Source organism: Alligator mississippiensis, chromosome 3 (genome assembly GCF_030867095.1).
Source record: "Alligator mississippiensis isolate rAllMis1 chromosome 3, rAllMis1, whole genome shotgun sequence".
NCBI lineage: Eukaryota > Metazoa > Chordata > Crocodylia > Alligatoridae > Alligator > Alligator mississippiensis.
The window spans coordinates 179,170,830-179,196,347 of record NC_081826.1 but is presented as its reverse complement, the minus strand read 5'-3'; the positions used below and the strand labels follow the sequence as shown (position 1 = coordinate 179,196,347).

At 45.1% G+C, this 25,518-nt stretch overlaps 1 protein-coding gene across 2 annotated transcripts in view; it reads left to right on the top strand.

The window, feature by feature from the left end:
• Positions 1-25,518, top strand: part of LOC102561753 (ADAMTS-like protein 1) — a 744,302-nt gene that overhangs the window by 190,089 nt on the left and 528,695 nt on the right. For both annotated transcript variants that reach the window (XM_019483696.2, XM_059724687.1), the window contains exon 3: positions 17,464-17,583. In XM_019483696.2, the coding sequence (XP_019339241.2) occupies positions 17,464-17,583 (120 nt within the window). The remainder of the gene's footprint in view (positions 1-17,463; positions 17,584-25,518) is intronic.

Below are 25,518 nucleotides of genomic sequence, written 5' to 3'. Positions count from 1 at the left end.
ATCCATGTGGGCACCAATAATATGGCTCAGAGCGCTTCCAGCTGGGTCATGAAATGCTACAGGGATTTGGGACCAAGGCCAAAGGGTCTGGGGGTGCAGGTGGTGTTTTCTTCGTTCCTCCCAGTCTTGGGCTATTGGCTGAGGGTAGGGAGAGGAGGATTGAGGTAGTGAACCAAAGACTGCAGCACTGGTGTCATCAGGAAGGCTTTGGCTTCCATGACCACAGTCCACTCTTCGGTGAGAGAGGCAGTGAGCTGCTGGGAAGGAATGGCCTCTACCTCTCTCCACTGGGGAGGAGGCTCTTCTCAGCCAGACTGTCTGACCTGCTCCACTGGTCTTTAAACTAAGTCTGCCAGTGGATGGAGGGACTACCGCCACTGATGGCCCGCTGAGCAACCCTTGCAAACCTAGCAGGCTAAGGCACCCAAGGGAGCCCACCCCTGCCCCAGCCCTTGAATGAACTGTAGGCAAGGCAAGGATCTCCAAAGGGACACTTGTGTGCCTGTACACAAATGACAGCAGCTTGGGGAATAAACAGGAGGAACTTGTCCTCCTGCTTAACACAAATAACTATGATGTCATAGGGATAACAGAAACCTGGTAGGACTTCACCCATGACTGAGCTACAGGTATCAATGGCTATACCCTGTACAGGAGGGATAGAGTGGACAAAAGGGGCATGGGTGTAGCTCTCTTATGTCAAGGAGATCTATGCATCCCTGCAAGCTGATATTGGTGACCAGGGTGGACGACTGGAGACCCTCTCGGTTAAAATCTGTGGGGAACATGACACAGGACACAATGGTGGGAGTCTACTACAGACCTCCCACCCAAAATCAAGAGCTTGACCAGGAGTTCATCAGGGAATTGGCTGCAGCTTCATGCTCCCAGTCCATGGTTGTTATGGGAGACTTCAACTACCCAGCCATCTCATGGGAAGAGTGCTCAGCCAAATCTGAACAGTTGCAAAGCTTCCCCACATGTGTGGGTGAGCTCTATCTGACACAAGAAGTCTACGGGCCAACAAGAGGTAAATCGTTGCTTGACCTGGTACTGGCAACTGGGGACGACCTAATCAGTGACCTAATGATAGAAGGGAAGCTGGGTAACAGTGACCACGAGCTGATCACCTTCACCATCCACCGTAAAGCTGGCAAGTCAGCAATACAGAAGTCCTCAACTTCAGGAAAGCTGACTTTGACAAGCTTAGGAGGCTTGTCGGTGAGGCCCTAAGGGACTATGAGCCCAAGGAGAGGGGAGTTCAGGAATAGTGGTTGCTCCTCAAGGGAGTGATCCTAGATGCACAAGCTAAGGCTATTCTGACTCAGAGGAAAGGCAGCAAAAGTGCACAGCAGCCCCCTTGGCTCAGCAAAGAACTAGCAGACATTCTGCATCTGAAAAGAAAGGCCTACAAAGGATGGAGGATGGGATCCATCTCCAAGGAGGAATATTCTGCACTGGTCCAGACCTGCAGGGAGTGAACCAGGATAGCTAAGGTTGCGACGAAACTCCAACTGGCCACTAGTATCAAGGGTAATAAAAGTCCTTTTTTAGATATGTGGGGAGCTGGAGGAAAAGCAAGGGCAACATTGGACCCCTGCTAAACCAGATGGGTCAACTGACAACCAACACCCAGGAAAAAGCCAACCTACTAAATGGGTCTTTAATCAGTCCCGTGGGACACCCCTGCCCATTACGAGATGTCACAGGTGGAGAAAGACCGGGGAGACTCCCGGGCCCATAGAGGGAGACCCAGAGCCAGGGGCAGGGAGTGGAACGGAGAGGAGGAAAAATAAAAAAAATAACTTACTCACCGCAGGATGCGAGGAAGAGCAGGGACGGCAGGAGAAGCTCACGTGTGGCCTGGACGACACCTTAAGTCACCTACGGTTGGCGGATGACATCACTCCTAATCGCCGGCCGGCGGAGATAAAAGGGCCGGCGGCGAAAAGGAGTGGGGTACGCACGTGGCTACTGGGAGGGAGCCTGGCCGGTGGAGTCAGCTGGAGGCGTGGAATGCCGGAGCTGACTGCCAGCGCTTACCAGAGGGAATTAAAGAAACCCAGGGATGAGCCAATGCCCGAGGACAGCACGACAGTGGTGGGTGAGCCGGGAGAGAGAGCAGTAAGAGCTCCGGTGGCGTGGAGGGGTCAACGGACCGAAGAAGACCCAGAGAGAGGGCTGCGGTCCGGGGTAGACCCAGAGAGAGGGCTGCAGTTTGGGGTAGACCCAGAGAGAGGGCTGCGGTTCGGGGAAGACCCAGAGAGAGGGCTGCAGTCCGGAGAAGGCCCGGAGAGAGGGCTGCAGTTCGGGGCGATCCCCAGAAAGAGGGGCACAACCCCAGGAGATCCAGAGATAGGGTCACACCAGTGGGTTACTGGACAAGGGGTGACAAGAACTTGAGATAGACGGAGAGGGGGCCACAGAACCGAGCCACAGGCAGGTGACCCGGTCACTAAGCGGAAGGGTAGAGAAGCTACTGGCTCCACAAGGAAACCTAATAGGGGCAGGGTTATGCCTCTTTTGAGGCCCATTGACTTTTCATTTGAGTTTTGAAGGGTGTTTTGTGTTCCCCCGGATTAGAAGGGGCTGAGGTCGTGACGGCAGGGAGCTAGAGCGAGGGGTGAGCTCGTTGGTTGAGTATCTCAGGAAATATTCGGGCAACCATGGAAACAGCCAAGATCCACCGGGCTGGGTAAAGGGCGAGGTGCAGGGGAGGAGGAGCCTCGCAGAAGACATCTACGACGCAGGTGACCGACGAGGGTAACTACGCTACACGAAGCTCCACCCACTGAAAGATTCAAATCGTGGCAGGTGAGAAGGGGCAGGCTGCGGCGTGTGGAGGAACCTCCTGGAAGGCCACCTGCGACAGCTAGGTGAGTACCTGTAAGCACTCGGAGCAAGGAAGCCCGAGGCAAGATGTATGAGGCCCGGCGGGTACACGAGACAAGGCAGCCTGGGTGAGGGAGATTCCTTGCCCCTCATCATCAATGCTGACTTCTTGAAGGAACACCTTCAAAGGCTGGAAACCTTTAAGCCAGCTGTCCTTGACAATCTACACCCCAGGGTATTCAAGGAGCTGGCTAGTATCATAGCTCAGCTGATGGCATAGATCTTCAAGAACTCCTGGTGCTCTGGTGAAGTGCCTGAAGATTGGAAGAAGGCCAATGTGGTGCCTATCTTTAAGAAAGGGAGGAAAATGGATCTGGAAAACTACAGGCCCATCAGCCTGACCTCTATCTCGGGGAAGGTATTAGAAAAAATTATAAAAGAGGCCATTCTTAATGGACTGGCCAATGGCAACTTCCTGAGGAATAGCCAGCATGGGTTTGTTGCTGGTAGTTCTTGCTTGACCAATCTTATTTCCTTTTATGACCAAGTGACCTATCACCTGGACAAGGGGGAAGAGATTGATGACATATATCCTGACTTCAAAAAAGCTTTCGAACTGGTATCCCATGATTGCCTCTTCACAAAACTGGCTAACTGTAGCCTTGGATCCACCACAATCCGCTGGCTGGGGAATTGGCTCTGTGGTCGGACCCAGAGGGTGGTGGTTGATGGAAGTTAATCATCATGGTGCCCTGTGACCAGTGGTGTCCCTCAAGGCTCTGTCCTTGGACCTATTTTGTTTAACATCTTCATTAATGATGTAGACATTGGTTTCAGAAGTGGACTGGCCAAGTTCACCGATGATACCAAACTCTGGGGTAAAGCATCCACACCTGAGGACAGGAGGGTGATCCTGTCACCCAGTGGGGTCAGGCCAACTTTCGGGATCTCAATATTGCACCTTAGACAGGCGGGTGTGACACAATTGCACATATACAAACACACAAATCAATTAGGTGCATACACACACACACACACTACCAGCTCAGGCACATACACATCCAAACCAGCCTGGGCACATGCATACCTATCACCAATTCAAGCACATACACTATACACACCAGAAGTTAGACATAGTTCACTAATTCATATATCATGCACACAATGCCATATATACACACACACGTGCACACACTCACCAGTTCACACACATACAACCCACCTACACATACACACAGGTAAGCTCCTAACTTGGATGGTACAGTGTGTATGTGTGTGCTTGGGGTACCTGGGTTACTTGGGGGAAGGTTCAGGTGAGAGAGAGAGAGTTAAAGTGTAGGGAGTGAAAGTTGCCAGAACCGGGATTAGAACTGGTAGACTAGAGGGGCCTGGGCTGAAGAACTGAGGCTGGGGGTAACTTTATGTTAATTTATCTTAATTGATTAAAAGACAACGCCCAAAGCCTACAGGACAGGGAAGTGCACAGAGGTTGGGACTGGAGCCAGAGCTACGGGGGAGCTAAAAAGGTTAGTGGTGAGAAGGAAAATGGGAATAAGGGAAAGTGTAGGTATTAAAGAGGGGCTCTGGGTATGCGAAGCCAGAGGATGGCTCCGGGGCAGCTAGAGAAGTTGCAGGGAGCGGCAGTAGGTGGTGAGAGCTGGAGAAAGGCTCCAACTGCTGGAGAAAACTGTAGGACAGCCACGAGGAGCTGGGAAGCTACAGTGGTGGGAGGGGAGGACTACAGAAGGTGCGGGGGAAGCCTGAAAACAGAGAGACAGACAGCAGAAAATCACAGGAAAAGCAGCAGGAGAGACTGAAAGGTAGCAGGGGCAGCAGAAAAGCAGCAAAAGGCAACAGAAAGTCACAGGGAAAAGGCAGTAGGAATTGAGAGGAGATCAGGAAACTTGTGGAGAGGGGTGGGGGCTGGAGTTGAGAGAAAGAATGAGGCTGGAATTTAAGATAAGGAAGGGACTGGGATTCAGTAAATCATAACCCAACTCCAGGTTGCAAATGACAGTGGTTTTATTGAACAGGGGAGATGGTGACACAATGTCTTAATGGTTCCCTTGCACCCACCCAGCAGAGGTTAGAGAGGCTGGGTGCAGGGGCTGAAGTCCACTGAAGTCCAGGAGGAGAGAGAGAGAGAGAGAGAGAGTCCAAATTGTAGGAGGAGGTGTGAAGCTAATATCTACCTATCCAGGCTAGAAAGGGGTCCTTGTCCAGTAGGTGTTGTCCAGAGGGGGGTCATTGGCAGGGCCTCTGGTGGATAGGTGGTGTGGCATGGTGCTGGTCCAGATGGAGAGGACGTCCCACTGGGTCTGTCTTCACTGCCCCTTTTTATTTGGGAAAACCTTGTGGGACCGTAGTAACAGGAGGCATGCCCAGGCAAGGGTCAGCCCCTGGCATACTGAGCATGTGTGCTCCATGCAGGGATGTGCAGTTTCGGATGTTTGTAATAGTGGAGTACAATGGTAGAGTTGCTGGTTCTGCAGGGCCTTTTGTCTTTCAAACGCTGGGTTCTTGTCTCTGTTCCTGGGTTAGGTCTGTGGTTCCTGGATGAATCAATGTAAGGTGATGGCCTGGTCATTACAGGCCATTCAGTAGAAGCCTGCTACCATTGTATTTCAGTCATTCCCAATCATTCTCATTCATCCGGGAACCAATTTACATGGGAGGGGTACATGACTCATACAGTTGCAACACAGGGGATGCCCAGGCAGAGGACACAAGATGGAGGCTTGTCATATAAAATGGAAACTTGACATGACTTTGGTTCACTTACAAGCACAAGCCTAAACCATACAATATCCATATGAAACAATAAAAATCAATACGAAAATGATAGTAATACAATATACAACAGTAAGAATCAATACAAACCTAATAACAATACAATATAAAACAGTGGATATCCAAAACCAAAAACTTGCTAACAAAATAAAAATGTTAAAGCTTATCCTAAGTCTGAGCTCACTTATACTTATCTATAGGGAATAGAGAGGGAGAGAAAAAGTCAGAAATGGTTGGGGAAGGGGAGGGAAATGCATTTTAAAATAAGTAAAAAAAAAAAAAAAATCTGTGGGTTTTGTACAATCCAGACTGACCTTGACAGGCTCAGGAAATGGGCGGACGAGAACCTGATAGTGTTTAACACTGAAAAATGCAAGGTTCTCCACCTTGGGAGGAAAAACCTGCAGCATGCTTATAAACTTGGCAGTGCTACGCTGGCTAGCACTAAGGACAAAAGGGACTTGGGGGTCATGATTGACTACAAGATGAACATGAGCCTTCAATGTGATGCTGCAGCTAGTAAAGCAAGCAAAACACTGGCTTGCATCTATAGATGCTTCTCAAGGAAATCCCAGGACGTCATTCTCCCATTGTACTCGGCCTTGGTGAAGTTGCAGCTAGAGTACTGCGTCCAGTTTTGGGCTCTGCAATTCAAAAGCATGTGGAGAAGCTTGAGAGAGCCCAGATAAAAGCCATGCACATGATCAGAGGTCAGAAAAAACAGACCTTATGACAACAGGCTGAGTGCTATGGGACTCTTCAGCCTGGAAAAGCGCAGGCTCAGGAGTGATCTGATGGCTACCTATAAGTTTATCAGGGATGTTCACCAGGATCTGGGGGAATGTTTGTTCACCAGAGTGCCCCAAGGAATGACAAGGTCAGATGGTTATAAACTTCTCCAAGACTGTTTCAGGGTGGACGTAAGGAAGAACTACTTTACTGTCCGAGCCCCCGAGGTCTGGACTAGCCTGCCATCAGAGGTGGTTCAAGCACCTACTTTGAACGCCTTCAAGAGAAATATGGATGTTTATCTTGCTGGGATCCTATGACCCCAGTTGACTTCCTGCCCCTGGGGCAGGGGGCTGGATCGATCTTTTGAGGTCCCTTCCAGCCCTAATGACTATGAAATCTATGAAATAACTAAAGCTCGGTTGAAGTAGTTTAGCTGTACTAGATGTAGTTAAACGAGGTTCTGTGACTGGTTTTGTAACATCTATCATGTTAGGGTCTATCTGCATTGAGTTATGTAGTTCTTCCACCAGGTGTAGCTCCAGAGCCTGTAATTTCTTATGTCTGTGCTTCCTTGTAGTGGAATGGGTGCAAGTGAGGTTAAATAGATAAAACAGGTTCTGCTGGTTTTGCTGGAAATGCAAAGTGATCAATTATCACCTGGATATTTGCCAGCTTGAAAATTCAAGTAGCCAGTTGAGCAAAGATTTCAGCAGTGGGATCCTGGACAGTCCTAAAGCTATACACTTGAGTCTCTGTGCCCTGGTCTGGAATGAACTATGCTATGTTGCGTCTCTCTCAGGCCAGAGAAATGAGAGGATCATGAGCCATCAAATCTTTCTCACTTGTCATTACTGAGATGCCCGTCTCAGGAAGTCAAAAGCACACATACAGACTCACTCTCCATTCACATGCTTTCAAATACACAGACACACAATAAAAATGTAATTTGCTCTTCCAAGATGTACACATTTTCACAGACACCAGCAGGGGAGGGAAGAGGAAGAAAAATGAAAAACTTGGGGGAAAAAACAAAGTCACGAAAATTTCAACTAAAGAAAAGCTCTCACTTATTTGAAAGTGTTCATTAAAACCCTTTCCCATTCCTCAGTCCCTTTTATGCCAGTGTCCAGCTCAGATATGATCAGTATTTATCCTGTAGCAGTCCCAGCCATGGGGTTGTGCCAGGTGCTGTACACACATAGAACAAAAAGACAGTCTTCAAAGGAAAATAGAACAATAAGAGAAGAGGAGCCAGGTCAGGCTCAGTGACCCAGGTATGAGATAGTTTCTACCCAAGAACTGAGCGAGTCTCCTGATGTGGTTGGGGGAAATTCCATGATATTCTCTGCAGAACTCCCCTGCTGCTGTCTGTATCTCTGGACATGATTGGTACAGCTGTGCCCCTCAGGCACACCTGCATTTGCCTGCTCATCTTGTCTGTAGGACCCTGGGATTGCATGATGGTCCCACAGAGGGACAGTTGCCCAGCATTTGTGCTGCTGACAACCAGAATAGGTGTCTGATGGATTGCAGCACCTGGAAAGCATTCAGATTGTTATATGGGAGAATGTCCCACTGTTTATGTCTCTTGTGCCATCTCCTAGTACCTAAAAGCTGCTGAATTCACCCTTGTTGTCGGTAAGGGCTCCCCACAGCAGTGTAGTCCTGATGGCACCGGTCCTGCATCTACTGGTGCCCATAGAATTGCTGCTGACTTACAGCTATGGGAGGGACTGGAGAATGTGGTTTCATGCAGTGAAACTCAGGATAAATTTAGGCTCATGAACTCACTCCATACTTGTGGGCGTGCTGGATATACTGTCTGTAAGGCAGGATCCTTGCAATGCCCCTGTGCACATATGTGGGTGACAGTGCAAGAAGCTGGCCATGATCATTCTTTGCATGAAGGGAATGCAAAGGAATCCATTGTTCTAGATTTCCCTCTCCTCCTCCAAGCAATTCACCCTGGGTGGGGGTTGGTATACTTCAAGGCCAAGCTTAAACTGGAGTGTGGCATGTACTGAAACTGCTAGTTCTTTGCCAGGAATTATGGCAAGTTCTACAAATTCAAATCCTCCAAACAAAGATTCTCTTATGCCCTGTTAAATTTCCCCTTATGCTAACCTGCAATAATTTTACCCTTATGATAACTAGAAATACAGGCTGTTACAGCCAGAATAATAATGCCCACATAGCCTTTAAGTTTCACAAGCAAATGGATAGAAACTGGAAGGTTAGCAGATAAGAGCAATTAGCAATCAACTTGGTAATTGCTACCATTGTGAAATTAAGTAGTTCCTTGACCATAAACGATAACAGAATGGCCATCTTCCCGCCCTCTTCCCTCCCCCACCAGGGAAACCAGGCTTAGAATAGCAAGCAAATAAATTTTATTCTTTACAGAGAGGAAAGTATTAATTTACTTTGTATACATATATACATGTATATTATTGATCACAGCTAAATTAAAGCTAAGCTATTAAAGCTAACTATTTAAATCGTAAATATTTAGGCTTTTAATATTCATTTATTTAAGGGTAAATATTTATGCTTTTGGAGTATTTAAATTACAGCTAAGTAATTCAAGCTAAATGAAAATTCAATAGGTATATTTTCTGTCTAAAATAGCGCCACCCAAAATTCAAAGTACATTAATCTACTCTGTAGAAAACATCATAACGTGTAAGCACCATCCAGTGGCACTATGAGGTACCTAATGTAATATATATTCATTCAGTCATGTGTACCACCCCTCTAGACAGTGGGTGCAACTAAATTGGATGCAGTTGAATCCACTTTTAGATAAATCACTTGCACATCCATCAAGGTTCTGATGCTGTTCAGGTCAGCGTTCAGGTCAGGAGTCAGCCTCCTGCTATGTGGTGGAGTGTAAAGGGGGATTAGCCAATGGAGTTCCAGGCTAGGTACAGATAGTCAAAAAACTCAAGGCTGAATCGATTCAGTCTTTGCAGGTTAGTCTAAATTGCACAGATTAAATTGAAACAGATCCATTGTTGCATGCACACCTGAGATTTCGGGGGGAAACTGGGAAGTAGGAAGAAAATGTCTTTCTTTAATTTGCATCCTAAATTCATGCCCTGGTTCTGTCTTTAAAGAGGTGGAGCAGAAGTTTCAAGATTTGTGAGGCGGACTAAATTCTATTTGTGCTTGGAGTGCATGTGCTTTATAAATTAAGATTACTTGCTGTTCAGAGAAGAACTCTATATCAAAGGGAAGTTTCCATATGGATCCAAAGGGAGAATAACCCTTTTAACTATATACTCTTAGGCCACATCCCCACAAGCGGGAACGTGCACTTTGCAGTGCCTCAGAGGCTTTTGAGGCACAGCAAAACACACATGGTGCACATGAATTAGTTTGCTGTGCTGCATATTTGCAGCACGATGGCAAAATTAGATACTAGGAAATCCCAGTATCTAAAAACAGTGTGGAGGGAAAAAAAAGCAGTGAGACGCATGTGGCACCAGCATGCACAGTATGAAACCAGAGCCTGGCCATCCAGGCTCCATATGCCCAGATCACCGCTGCTGCAGCCTCAGGAACCCAGGTAGGACTGTTGGAGCTAGGCCAGATGCTGGCCCCAGCCTTCCCTACCCCATCTGGGGCAATATGCCACATGTCAGAGCATGTGTGCAGGGGCATTCCCCAGGGACAGCTAGCAGGGGCACAAATATCTGCTGCTGCCACCAGTTGTCCCCAGGGAAACACATGTACACACTTGTGGGGATGCACCCAGAAAAAAAAGTATTTTCTCAAATTATTCTCAATGTGGGGATTACTGCTTTTTTTGTCTTTTGTTTCTCTTTTGTTTCTCTTTGTTATTTTCTCATTCTCCATTCACTTTCTTTCCTTTTTTCCATTTCTGCTTTTTTCCCTCCTCCTCCTTGGTTCCTTCTGTGTTTCTTACGTAACAACCTATAGCTTCTACTTCCTTCCAATCCTATCCGCTATGGTTATGAGCAGTGACGGAGTTAATGCTGATGTGACAGGTTTAGGCTTTAGACTTGACATCTGATTAGTGAAGGTGTAACAAGTGGGCCATACTGGGGCCAGTCTAGATGTTGGCCCGCCCACTCGTGCAAGGCAAGCCTGCCTTGCCTGCCATGTTTTGATGTATCATTATGTTGTTTCCAAGTGGGAGGTTGCCTGTTTAATTGCCCTGATGTTAAGGGCCTATACATGGCTCTAAACCTTTCCTTATACTGTGTCCCATGCCTCGCAGCTGGCATCCATATACATCATTACACCCTGGCCCCTTAGCTGGGCCATCACTTGGCCTCACCTGGCCTAGGCTTGGCCTCACCCAGTCTAGAAATCCCTGTGCCCCCACACTGGGGCTCTCAATCATACCACACACACTGGGGCCTCAATTCAGACCAATTCTGGGCTCCTAGCCTCTCACTTTCTCTCAGGCTCCTTGCCCTGCTCTCGACTCTCTTGGTCCCCCACACTGGGACCTCATCCCACACCCTGACCCCCACCTCCCTTTGGAGTCTCAACACACCACTCCTTCTGGGGCTGTCAATCCCATGCCTCCAGAGCCTCAACACCTGGCTCCTTCGTGAGCCTCAGGCACCACTTAGTGGATCTGGGCCCTGTCTCAGGCCCTCTTATGGCCTGGACCCCACCTTAGGCTCCACACAGTAGGCCTTGGCCCTATGCTTTCCTGTTAGGGTACGCTCCCTTAGCCTTTCCCTCCACAGGGTCATTCACAAGGCAGCGGAGGCTGATGTTTTCTGGTGCCACATACTCACCCTTCACTAGGGAGGCACAGGTGTGGCAGTAGGGAGGCACAGGTGTGGCAGGGCAGCTTCCAGGAAATGCTATAAGCAGCCCCACCACACCATCCTCCCCAGCAGGGCATAGCTTTAGGTAATGCCCCAGGACCAGGAACCTCCACCAACCCCATAGTTCCTGTCCTGTACCTCCAAAATGTTCTGGGAGCAGGCAGCTGGATGATGTTGTGCTTTTAGCCATCTTTAGCAACTGCTCACTCTGCACTGGGGCCTAGCCTTATACCCAGGCTCCCAGCCCTCTCCACCAATCGGGCAGCCTCCTACCAAACATATGACCACCTGATTGGACCTGCTCCCACTTGCAGGCTGTGTATCGTCTGCCCCAAACCCATTTGAGTGACAAGCATAATTTGTGCTATATCACAGAAGGCAAGAAATTTCATATTTTAAAGGGCCTTTATTTCAGTTGCCTCTAGATTTGTAAACATAAGATTATATTATGTTTTGTTCATATTTATAAAGTTACATTTGCAACTATGAAGACTATAAAGTAATTGCTTTAAAAATTAGAACTGAATTTCTTCAGAATCTGAATATGGCATACACAAAAATGGTGAATCCCCATAGGAAGTAACTCCTATCAAACTTTTGTATCTTGGTTCCTCAAATTGGACCTGAAATATGAATTGATCCACAGGTGGTCTTAATGAAGTGATCCTACTTTCCATAGCTAAAGTAATTTACCTTTTATAACTGAATTGCAGCTGCTACCCATGTGATAAAGTTTCCCGTATGTGATAGACTACTTTGGAGGCATTTTTTAATGACAGAATGTTCTCTAATCCATACTCTTTTGCTATAAAAAATGTATGCTAGGGAAAAAATGTTTTAATTTTTGAAAATATGCTATCTCTGCTGGATCCAACATTGCCATGATACAATAGTACAGGGGTTTTCAACATTTTTTAACAAATGTACCCCTTCTGCCTCAAAGTTTCAGCTCATGTACCCCTTCATATATTTTTCTTGATTTTAAGGATCAAGGCCTCCATGGTGAGGGAGGGAATGGGGGCTGGGGCAGGCACTGCACAGCTAGGGCAGAGTACAGGATAAAACCACGAGAGCAGTTCATGCAGGAGGTACGGCGGGGGGGGATGGGGAGGAGTACCTGCTGCTGAATACTTCCCGGTGGAGGTCCCGGTGGAGGTGGAGGCAGCTGCTGCTGCAGGCTGGACTCTGCACCCCACTGCCCCAAAAGCCACGCGACACCATATGTCTGCTGTGGCTGGGCAGGCAGGGGATAGACACGCACACACACACACCAGCATGTAAGTGTATGTGGGGAGGAAGGGGCGGGGTGGGGGAGAGGTAAGGGGCTAAGGGGTGCAGATCAAGAATAGGGGGACAGTGTGTCTCTGTACCTGCTCCCAGGAGCAGGGCTGAGGTGGGGGCGAGGGCAGTGGTGCCTCTCTGCAGGCCATACATGCTGGGGCTGCCTCTCTGGTTCTCCGTGCCGCTTTCCTGTGGCCAGTCTAAGTTTTTAAGTTCCCCTGGCGGGTACGCATACACCCCTGGTTAACAGCCTCTACAATAATACATCAGTAATACAAATGGGTGTGTTAGTCAGTGTTAACCAATATGAGAAGCTAGACACAAATTTTAAAACCCAACACTGGTAAAATTGTTGGGTTTTTTTTATACACTAAATGGAATTTGCACGAACATTTTAATTTTACAACAGAAGCATTTAAAGTAGTTGGAAGACTTGGATATCCTGTGTTCTCTCACCAGATGCAAAGCCAAAGTGACTCTGTTTTCTTTAAGCACTTTAAGCATATAAATCAAGCTATTCTGTGCAGACACCCAGGTTTTTCCAATAACCCTTTTCATATGAAGACATTTCCCACTCACTTCCTTTACTAATTAGCACATCTTCTTCCAAACCCAGTACAATAGTTCAAGCACAGGAGTTATACTAACTTTCAAATAGCTCTGTTCTTACTGCTTACCAGACAGGGAACAATGCCTCCCCCATCTTACAGAGCAGTTTAGCTGCTAAGAACTAGGGCATTTATCTTTCATTTTCCTACTGGAATCAGTGCATTTCAAATCCATGGTGTTCCCAGACAATACTTTTAGCCTTTTATAATCAGGCTAGGTAACACTTATGAGGAAAGTTTTTTCTTATATGCAACATTGATAATGGACAGGTGTAGTAAAAAGGCTCCACTATGTAATGCTTCTCCATTCATAGCGGTTTTGCTCAGCAAAAACTCACTAACATGCGCTATTACAGGACCTTGTACTCCATATAGATTCATAGATGATAGATGTTAGGGTCGGAAGGGACCTCAATAGATCATCGAGTCCGACCCCCGGCATAGGCAGGAAAGAGTGCTGGGTTTAGATGACCCCTTCTAGATGCCTATCTAACCTCCTCTTGAAGCCCCCAGGGTAGGGGAGAGCACCACCTCCCTTGGGAGCCCATTCCAAACCTTGGCCACTCTAACTGTGAAGAAGTTCTTCCTAATGTCTAGTCTAAATCTGCTCTCTGCTAGCTTGTGGCCATTATTTCTTATAACCCCCAGGGGCGCCTTGGTGAGTAAAGCCTCACCAATTCCCTTCTGTGCCCCCATGATGAACTTATAGGCAGCCACAAGGTCGCCTCTCAACCTTCTCTTGCAGAGGCTGAAGAGGTCCAGGTGCCCTAGTCTCTCCTCATAGGGCTTGGCCTGCAAGCCCTTAACCATATGAGTGGCCCTTCTCTGGACCCTCTCCAGGTTATCCACATCCCTCTTGAAGTGCAGTGCCCAAAATTGCACTCAGTATTCCAACTGCGGTCTGACCAGCGACCAATAGAGGGGAAATATCACCTCCTTGGATCTGTTTGTCATGCATCTGCTGATGCACGATAAAGTGCCATTAGCTTTTCTGATGACTTCATCACACTGATGACTCATGTTCATCTTGGAGTCCACTAGGACTCCAAGATCCCTTTCTGCTTCCGTGCCTCCAAGCAGGTCATTTCCTAGGCAGTAGGTATGCTGGACATTTTTCCTCCCTAGGTGCAGCACTTTGCATTTCTCCTTGTTGAATTGCATTCTGTTGTTTTCCACCCATATGTCCCACCTGTCCAGGTCTGCTTGTAGTTGTTCCCTGCCCTCTGGTGTGTCCACTTCTCCCCACAGTTTTGTGTCATCCGCAAACTTGGACAGAGTACATTTGACTCCCTCGTCCATGTCGCTGATGAAGACATTGTAGAGTATCGGTCCAAGGACCGAGCCCTGCGGGACCCCACTGCCCACACCCTTCCAGGTCAATACCGACCCATCCACTACGACTCTCTGGGTACGACCCTCTAGCCAATTCGCCACCCACTGGACCATGTAGTCATCCAAGTCACAGCCTCTTCACTTGTTCACCAGTATGGGGTGGGATACCATATCAAAGGCCTTCCTGAAGTCTAATTAAATGACATCGACCCCTACTCCTTCATCCAGGTGTTTTGTAACCTGGTCATAAAAAGAGACTAGATTAGTCAGGCATGATCTACCTGCTACGAACCCGTGCTGGTTTCCCCTCAGCATAATTTTTCCTGCCGGGCTCTCGCAAATGTGAGCCTTGATTTGTTTCAAAGACTTTGCCTAGGATGGAGGTGAGACTGACTGGCCTATAGTTGCCTGGGTCCTCCTTCCTCTCCTTCTTGAAATGGGGACCACATTGGCCCTTTTCCAGTCCTCTGGGACCTGGCCCGTGCGCCACGAGTGTTCAAATATTCCCACCAGTGGCTGTGCAATGACGTCAGCCAGTGCCTTCAGTACCCTCGGATGGAGCTCATCCGGGCCTGCCAACTTAAACGCATCCAGTTCCTCCAATTGCCTCTGCACCATCTCAGGGTCTACGCTTGGTAGTCTGGCGCCCTGCTGCTGCCTCTCTACAATCCCAGTGAGAGCCTTGTCTTGCCCCTCGCTTAGGAACACTGAGGCAAAGAACTCATTGAGGAGTTCAGCCTTGTCCCCCCTGCCCGTCACCAATTGCTTATGCCCATTTAGTAGGGGTCCTATTCCACCCTGGGCCTTCCTTTTACTCCCTATATATCTAAAAAACAATTTTTTGTTATCCTTAACTTGGGATGCCATCCTCAGCTCCATGGTAGCTTTGGCCTGTATACTCCTCTTTGGTAATCTCTCCCTGTTTCCACTTTTTATATGCCCCCCTATTAGCCCGTAGACTGCTCTGCATTTCTCTGGTCAGCCAAGGAAGCCTCTTGGCCCCTTTCCCCCTTTTTCCCCGCATCGGGATCGTCTTCCTCTGTGCCCAAAGGATCATTTCCTTAAGGCACAGCCACCCTTCCTGGGCTCCCATCTCCTCAAAACTGTTACTCTGCAGTGCATCCTTGACTAAACGCCTGAGTTCATTGAAATCAGCTTTCCTAAAGTCTAGCACTTTCACCCTACTAGTTACCTTACCCACTCAACGTCTTATGGTGAATTCTATTATTTAGTGATCACTGTCCCCCAGGTGACCACCAATCTGTAGGTCTCCTACCATGTCATCCACCGTTGCCAATACCAGGTCCAGCAAGGCATTCCCCCTAGTGGGACCATGTACCTCCTGCGTCAGGTGGAGGTCCTGTACACAGGATGCATATATACTATGCATATATATGTGCATACAAGTCATCATTTAAAAAAGCAGCAGTTACCATACACTGATGTGAGATATTGTTTTATCTTCCTCTGCTGTGCTATCTCAGATATGTTAACAGTTCCTCAATAATGATTGTTGGATAGTAGCCACTGTATTAGAGGTCTGAGATCTATTATATGCTTTTATTTGTGCAAGGGCTTGAACCTGTTTATTTAAAACCTATGTAGAGAAGCTCCTTTTTACCAAAATGAGCTGTGTTTAAAACTGTTTGCAAAAGAGTAGGAGATTGAAAAAGCTGTTAATTTCAATTGATAATAAATTCCCTATTTTCACTTGTTTAATAACTTCCTCCAGCTTAATAACTTCCCTTGGTGGTAAAATTTCTTCTGACTGGTTTCAGTTGGAAGGCCTCTCTTTTGTGTATGAGAAAGTGGGGAGGTGGAAGGGGAGATGGAACATGTGATCTAGTGTTGCATTTAATATGTGCTTGCAATTTTAAAAAAATCTTATTTTTTGTTGTTGTGGATAACTACAGAAAAGAGCATAATACATTGATGGTTGCTAATAATAGAATCTAAGGCATTGTGATTGGTGCTTTGTAGACACTTAGAAGAATCTGTACCCCAAACAGTTTACAGCTTTAACTAGGCTTGAAAAGTCCTAATTCATAATTAGCTCTAAACTAAATTTCAAACTATCTGCAATACATATGTATTGTTTGTTTCCATACCTACTAATGTACCACATACATTAAATTCAATTAAGATGCAATCTCAGTCTTGGTAACCACCAGCACTGTATATGCATCCTTCCCAGCTCTCAGATTTTCCATCACAACTTTAAAAGGGTCCCACTGGATCTTGTAGATACATGGGACAGATATCAAAATTTCATAATGTTTTGTAGGAATTGTAACACTGCCCACAAGGTGATTTTAATAGTGCACTATATCTTTTTCAGAAGCAAATTGCCAACCAATTACAAAAGCAGAGGTTTTTTTATTATTGGGCATCTGAGCAAACTATAAGTCCATTTTTTTTAAAGTTAGGCCTCCACTTATGGTAATAGGAACACTGGTTGGAATTGTAATTAATCTAATAATCTGAGAGACAAAAAGCCATTAACAGACACGTTAGTTCATCAGGTTGCTTCATTCCCTTGGATATGGTGCCAACAGTAGTGTTGACAAATTGCTTCTCATAGGCTAAAGACAGAAATTACACATAAACTGGTATAAGTCATCAGAAACCAGTCCAAATCTGTAACACAACAGCAGTTCAGTGTACATAAACTGCTTTAAGATTGACCGAAACTGGTTTAAGATAAACCTAAATGGTTATAGTGTCAGACTTAACTGATTTAGGTTAAATCAGTTTATTAAACTTCTGTCCCAGATCCCCTCCACATTCAAGTTAACTTACAGTACCCCACCATCCCAGGATGCTTTGCACCTCCCCTGCAAACCCTGACCTGTCAGGGTGGGTGAGCTAGCTGTCTCTTCCAGCTGAACAGGGAAGCATGCAGTAGCACCCCCCAGCTTCTGGCCTGGTCCACTGCAGGCATGTGCCTGCGTTTGCAGAATAAAAAGTGCATGTCTGTTTACTTGCTTTATCAGTGAACAGACTAACCTACGAAGATTGAATTGATTCATCCTTGGCCTATTTAGCTGTCTGTACTTAGCATTACTGTCTTAACTTTCTAGGTTTGTGGAGACCAAAACCAAGGAGCTGTTTTTCTGCGTGAATTTACATTGATTCGGAGAGAGAGCCTCCATGATGATTTTTTGTCTGATTTGCTGAATAACCACAAAACAGAAGACCTGGTAGGATGCTTCTATTTTATAATTTGTTTGATGAGTTCTCTGTCCAGAAATGTTATGTTATGAAATTGTGCAAGGAAACTGTCACTCGGTTTTATTTATCCTAGCTAGTGCAGTAAGCATCTGTCATATGCTACATGTAGTGAAAATTTCAGGACAGATTTTTGAAAGGGTACAACTTGACCTCAAAAGTTATGATAGTTATAATCTTCCTATAACATTTTGGTTATTTAGGTTCCTGCCTTATTTTGATTTGTACATGAAAAAGCAGTTTGCACTCTAAAATTAAGGTTTTGTACATCTCAACCCTCCCCACCCCCACCCCCCAAACCCTTTGATGTGGAAATATGCAGCTTGTAGAGGGTGAATCTGAAAGATTTCCTGACAATTATTTCAATATTGGGGTTCCCTTTTGAAGTAATTTTACAAAATAAATGATGCTTTGCAAGTAGTCAATAGGTTAAATGGTGCTAAAATAGAAGTGAGAGAGAAATGGATTTAGAAAAGAAATATTATTTTTATCCAAAATACCTATATACTTACCTTCTCTTGTGTTGGTCTATGTAAAACTTGGATTTGTAAGTGTGAGGTATTTCAAACTTTGAATACTTAGCTGCTCATTCTCTGATGTTTTAAGTTAAAGAAAAGAATTTACAAGTTGCACACTTTAATCTTGTCTCAGTGTGAGAAGAAACAAACCAGTTGATTTTAACATAACAGTAAATTTACAAGCTTAATCCTTTCAAGGCTGTTTTTGCTATGATTTCTAATACATTTTCGTTAAACCTGAATTGTAGTTTTACCAGCAGCTGGTGTATTCCTAGATTACTGATGTGTTTTAGGGATTGTTGTCCACAAAAAATTTCTGCGGGATAGGGAATAATAAAAAAACTTAGGAAAAGGATTCAGTGCGATTTAAAATCATGTGCTGGAGTGGCCAGGCTTACTGCTTCTTCAGTCTATTGTTCTAGTAGCCTAAGATTAGTGCCTCCAGTTACCTGTCTTAGAGCATGAAGGAAGATTATCCATCTATCTTCTGTGAGAACATGGTAGAGCTAAGACAGGGAAGGATGTGGTGGTTGACTTATTTTGATAAATCTTTTTGCTGAGGTCAAAGAACCCAATTAACAAAGGGAATTAAAGCATTAACCAACTGCTGAGTTTATGCTAATCCATCTGCTTTTAGACAAGCTGTTCTTGGCATTTTACAATCCCACTAAAAGAGTTCACAGATGGGGCAAAATCAACACTTTGTTCTATCAGTGTGTACAATTTTATGGGGGGTTCAGAGAAGTACCAAACAACTGCTTTACTGCCAATGCAATAAAGATTCTTTGTAAAGATACTACTATTTCCACCCTGTGATTAATGATGTGGTCCTGGAATCACTGTATATTAGAACCATTGATGCCATGCAGCCCAGAGTAGCAAGCAGCATTTTTATTATGGTTATGTCTGTTTCGCTGGCTTGGGTACTTGTTGCCTTGAAATGTATTGGTCTGGTCTTGTGCCTGATTGCAAGTGTATTAGGATGCTGTTGACAAGTCAAGGCATTGTATACATTACTCAGAAGTTTCTCCCCAGGGTAGCATTTGTTATTCCTATACCACAAGCATGATATTTCTTAATGTGCTGCTGTCTTCTCTTATATAAATGGAAAAAAAAAAAGACTTATGTTAAGAGTACATTATTAAGGTTGCAAAATCAAGCACTCTCAAGGTAAGGAAAGCTGTAATTAATGTCGTATACCTCTTGCACATGTTCATTATGATGCTATCTTTGAATAAGTTATTTTTTTATGAGATACCTGACTCATTTGGCACCCAGATGGATGAAACATTGTTTATCAGATTTGTTTGTATATTTGTTTGTTTGTTTTTCCTTTTGGTTTTGTTGCCCTTTGGGGTCAGGCCAACTCTCAGGATCTCAATATTGCGCTGTTAGACAGGAGGGTGTGACACAATTGCACATATACAAACACACAAATCAATTAGGTGCATACACACACACTGCCAACTCAAGCACATAGACATCCATACCAGCCTAGGCACATGAATGTCTATCATCAATTCAAGCACATACACTATACACCCCAAAAGTTAAACAAAAATTAATTGTCCATACCTTCACACTCAGTACGATTCATATATCATGCACACAATCACATGCACGCACACACATACACACACATAGGTAAGTTCCTAACTTGGATGGTACGGTAAGTATGTGTGTGCTTGGGGTACCTGGGATACTTGGGGGAAGGTTAAGGTGAGAGAGAGAGAGTTAAAGTATAAGGAGTGAAAGTTGCCAGAACTGGGATTAGAATTGGTAGACTAGAGAGAAGCTGTCTGAGGAACTGAGGCTTGGGGTTACTTAAGGTAGGCTGGGGCTGGAAACTGAGGCAGACAGCTGAGATATTGGGGGGGAAGGGAGGAGCAGATAAGTGGTGACAAGGAGGAGACAGCCAGGAAAGAGAGAGAGGCAGAAACCTGAAAGCTTGGGGTTGGAAACAGGCTGACAGCTTAGAGACTGGGGGGGCAGATGAGTGGTGGCAAGGAGGAAACAGTCAGGAAATAGACAAAAACCCAACTTGAGGTTTCAGAATAACAGGTTTATTAAACAGACAACACACTACATAGCCCCATGAAGTTATTGGTTCCCGCACACACACACACACACACACACACACACTAACAATGGCAACAGGAGAAAGAGACTTAGTGGAAGGGCTGGAGTCCAGGTAGGGAAGAGAAACAGAGTCCAAGTCCTTGGTTGAAGAGGGGGTAGGGAGTGATAGCTACCTATCCAGGCTGGAAAGGGGTCCTTGTCCAGCAGGTGTTGTCCAGAGGGGGGTCACCAGCAGGGCCTCTGGGTGGATAGGTGGTGTGGCATGGTGCTGGTCCAGATGGAGAGGGCATCCCAAAGAGTCAGTCTTCACTACCCTTTTGTATGGGGCAGACTTCCTCTGATCTCCTATGGGAGGGCCTGTCCAGGCAAGGTCAGTCCTGTTCCAGAGGGCTCCAGGTGTTCTTACTGAGCATGTGCAGCCTTGGCACAATGGTGGGTTGCCTCATCTTTTGTTTCTTGAATGCTGAGGGTGGTTCCAAGTGCTGGGTCGTTGGTCCAGGTATTGGTGTGGATAGTTTGGTCATTCAGAGAGAGCTATTTTTAGACGTACTGCCATTGTCTCTCAAGCACCCTCATTCATCCCCATTCATTCAGGAACCAAGTTACATAGGAGGGGTAGTATGAGTCATGGGTTACACAACCAGGCATGGGGATAAGATGGAGGCTTGACATTACAAGATGGAAACTTGACATGACTTATGCTAACTTACATAAATAGGCCTAAAAGAGTAATCACAAAATATAAAAGCAGTAAAAAATCAATACAAACATAATAATTATAATTTATAAAACAATGGATATCTATATCAAAATAGCAGGGCACTTATTGGCAGAGGGGAGAGAAAAATAAAACTTACTACCTAAAATAAAACGTTAAAGCTTATCCTACATCTTAGCTTACTTATACTTATCTATAGGGAATAAAGAGGGAGAGACAAAATCAGAAATGGTTGGGGAAGGAGAGGGAATGCATTTTAAAAGAAAAAAAAGAAACTGTGTTTTGCTACAGTTTGTTTCATATGCAAAGGGGGGCTGAATCAAAGTTGTACAGGCCAGTGCTCAACCATATAATTTTAAAATATGGGCACAACACTTATCCCAAAGGTTTAGGTTATATCTTTATATTTCAGATTGCAAAGTAATACATATTTGTTGTCACCTAACTCATTCAGCAACACTGTGTATTTAAATGTATGACTTTCTTGCTCTGTGAATTCAGCAAGTAGACTATCATTGTAGGGAAAGAACTGCTCCAGTTGTCAATAAATGTGTTGTTTTGTGCTGTACTGCAATCAGTTGTTCTTGGTCCCTGTGAAGGACTATATTTGTAATTCAAGCAGCCCAAGAAATTACTGTAGTTCTTAAGTTAAAAGTAATAAACCATATATATTAATCAGCCAAGAACAGTCAGAAGACACATGTCAGTAGCTAGTCAAATAAGAATCTTCCTTCCCCGGCTCAGATGAGGTAAAATTTACTAACAAAGAAGTTCAGCTCTTTGAGAGAGTGCTTTGCACTAAGCATGACTCTTAGATGGTAGACATGTTTATTGTCTACTAGTGTGATGCACCTATATGAAAAGTGTGATGGAACTGTATGAAAAGGATTATGATGGGTAATGTAGCTGAATTAATGTCATGCACCCTTTGCTGCAGGGCTGAGGGGTCAAGTGCAATTTCGATCTATGTAAAGTATACAGCAACTGCATGGGAGAAGTGCAGTCACTCTTTGCTACCCACTACATTAAAGCCATCGCATCATAATTTGTGAGGAAACTAGAAGATGAATTACCCCAAATACTTTACTTTGCTCTGTACAGTGCCCAGTGAAATGTACAGTGTGCGGGCCGGGAGCGATCCGGGCCCTTTTGTGCACGCGGGCCGTGGCCAGGAGCCCGGGCACGCGAGGTCGGAGAAAACAGATGGCGAGCTAGAATTAGTCACGGACGCGTAATGGTTGATTTAAAGATTGTTTACTTACACCAAAGGTGGTCGTGGTGTAGGCTGGACAGTTTTCCAGGTACAGCTCCGCTTAAATCCTCGTTAGAGGACTACGACAAGTTCGCTCTCTCCCACGGAGTTGTTGAAGCTCCGTGGGTTCGTCTGTTTCTCGTGCAGGAAGGGATACGTCTAGGAATCTATCGGCGATGGGGAGAGGCCAGAGGCTGGTCAGGCCCCTGTTGCCTTTTAAGAAATACGTTGGGTCCATAAGGATCCGCAGCGCTTAGAGATCTTCACGCAAGGCGAAGGTTTCTCTCTCACTCCGATTTCTCTCCAACTTGGGCGGAAACCACCCAAGCTCTTTATACGGCTAGCAAGCCAATTGCTAGCTGCCACGTGTGCATATTTTAGAACTAGCCAATAATGTGGCTCGAATTCTCATACAAATGGCAAGAACTCTTTGCACTGAGCATTTCTTACATGCAAAAGAAATGCACCATGCAAAGAAAGCTACAAATTGGCGGGAAATTCTCCGTTGCACCGGGGTTCTCTTCTGCAGCAGAAAACTCCACTGTGCAAAGAAGCTGCAATTTAGCGGGAAAATAATTTAGCAGTGCCAAAGCGCACACAAAACAAAAATCACAACTTTGGGTTATGACATACAGCACTAATAAATCCCCCTCTTCAGTTGTACTATTACTTACCTCAGTAGTTGAACTTGTAACAAGTTCTTCTTTTTTTTTTTCCCCGTGTGCATTGCCCATCCTCCTGGGTAGTAAATTTTGGTTTATTGGCAATGTGGCTTTTGAACCCAAAGCTTCCATTCCAATACAAAAATACAAGTCTTGTGTAGCACCATTAGCACTAACCTCAGAAACTTGAGACCTTAAAACAGGCTCCACAGCTTTGGAGGAAGATTTTATATTAACATTTTCCATCTTAAGCTAAACCCAAACTATACTGAATAAATTATCCCAAAAATGTAGTAGAACAAAGACTCTCTTAATCCTTAAATAATTAGGTTTTTTTCTTAAAATATTAGAAAATAATTATAAAAGCCAGGGAAGAATTAAAAATAATAGTTACATGCATTTTGAGGATTTACTGGGAACCAAATACAATTTATGAGGTTTCCAGTTTTTTTAATTGTTTTTTCAGATGTATAGTTCTTTAATATTTTTTCCCTATTCCTTTACTATTCACGCTGTGGCATGTTGTTTAATGTCAATAGTAAGATTCAAGGCAACATTACTAGGTTTAAGCATCTTATCAAGAAACAATTTAAAAACAAAGATTATTCAGGGTCAAAACTTTCTTTGGATAAAGCTGCTTCTGATATAACTTCAGTGATGGTGGATTTAATTCTGGTTTACACCAGTGGAATGTGAAAACAAAAGAAAACCTCTTGGCTAAGTACAAACATTCAAAAAGTCCAAGCCTGAATTGATTCAATCTTTGCAGGCTAATCTAACCTGCATAAACTGAACTGATTTGCAAGTGAATAGACATTTCCTTTTGATTCTGGAAATGCAGCCACATGCCTGCAGTGGCTCAGCCTCAAAGCTGGTGGGAGGGAGGGTGGGGGTGCTAGAGAGAGCCCTTCCTTCCCGTTGGATGATGCTTGGGCCAGCTTTGGCCAGGCCCCTGCCACACTAGGGGGCCAGCAGGGCAACAGGCCAGGCAGACCCTGGCAGGGGGTCCATGTGCTGGTGGAAGAAAGGGGAGTTTAATCCCCTTCCATGCCTCTGCCTCCCCCCCCCTCCCCATTCGCCTGAGACATTGCCTGCACTGGCTCTGACCCTGCCTCCTGCTGCATGAGCGGCCAGTGGGGTAGAAAGTCTGGCAAACCCTGGCTCGGATCATTGTGCCAGTGGGAGAGAGGGGAGGTGGGAGGTTAATCCCTGTTCACCTGAGGCAAGACCTGGGCTGGCTCTGGCCATGCCACCTGCTGCACAGACCTTGACTGGAGTCCCATGCCGGTGGGAGAGAGGGAAGATGGGGATTTTAATCTTCCTCCCTCCCTTTCCTTTGCCTGAGCCTGCTGTTATATGTATAACTTCTGTCCCTAGCCCCTGTGTTCAGTTACTGAACTTTGGCATGCATCTCACTCTGATTCTGTATATGTAATATTAAGTTGCTTCTGATATTGATTATTCATTTCAAGTGGAAGGGATGATTTTCATAGCATTGTGATAGTGTGTATTCCAGTTGTCTTGACACTATTTCCTCTTTGTGGTGGTTGGGTGTTTTTATTTTAAATTTTACTCTGGATCAAATTGTGAGGAAGGGAACAGATATCACACAACATATCTCCTAGCTAAGCTATGTCTAGCCTTTTGAGTTTGTGGCCCAATCACATTGTTTAAAACTGTTATGAGGTAACAATTGGTACCTTGAGGCATGTTCTTTGGCCTGATTTGCAAAGGGAGCAGAAAAAACTTGTAAGATCCCTGCCAGGGATGCCCTAGGCATACAGGATATCCTAGTAGGCATAGAGCCTCTTATGCTGCCTCTTATATCTTTGTTTCCACCAACATTGGTATTAGGAGTTGAAAGAGGAATGCAAGCAGGGCATATGTGGGGACGAGAAAAGGAGAAGTGATAGAAATGGAAGCATCAGCATCCTTGTAATTATGTGTATTGGCCTTTGAAAACCAAACCCCTACATGCCCTAGCCATAGTGCCAACTTAAAGTACTTGAAAATGGTGTCAAGCTCAAAAAAATCATGCATTTCGCTTCAAACTCTTCTACTTCAAAGCAGAGCCAGCTGATCTTCTATGTATAGAGTCTAGGAAGAAATTAAGAACTTTTTCCCCTGAATCACCATGGTAAAAAGGATTATAAAGATTGCACCAGGGCTAGGGCTGTTTCTGAAGTTTCAGGGGAAGCAGGAAGAGGGAGATGGTAGGTGGCTTTTCCTTCAGTTTCCCTTTGACACCAGGGCTATTTCAAGTATTCCAGTTTTATTTTATGGTGTGGTTCAAGGAACATGGTTTTGACTCATGACCAAATACACATTTTCTTCTTAACAGCTACCCTCAAGAGCTATACCCTGAGCTATACAGTTTGGCCATGACTGCTATAGAAGAGTCCTGATTCCCTGCAGATGAGCGCGGCTTTGTGGTTCCATACAATTCTACATATGATTCTAATTCAGGAGATTCCATTCTTCCCTCTGAGCCAGTTCATTCGTTTCAGCATATAAGAGAATTGTTTGGCTGATGTCTCAAATCATATTGTTATTGCACTGTCAGTAATATAAAGTGTTGCATTAAATTTCAGATGGGATGGTAATCTGCTATCCTTACTGACATGCCTCAGCATACTTGAAAAACATGGATTGCATTGAACTTAAGTCTCATATATTCC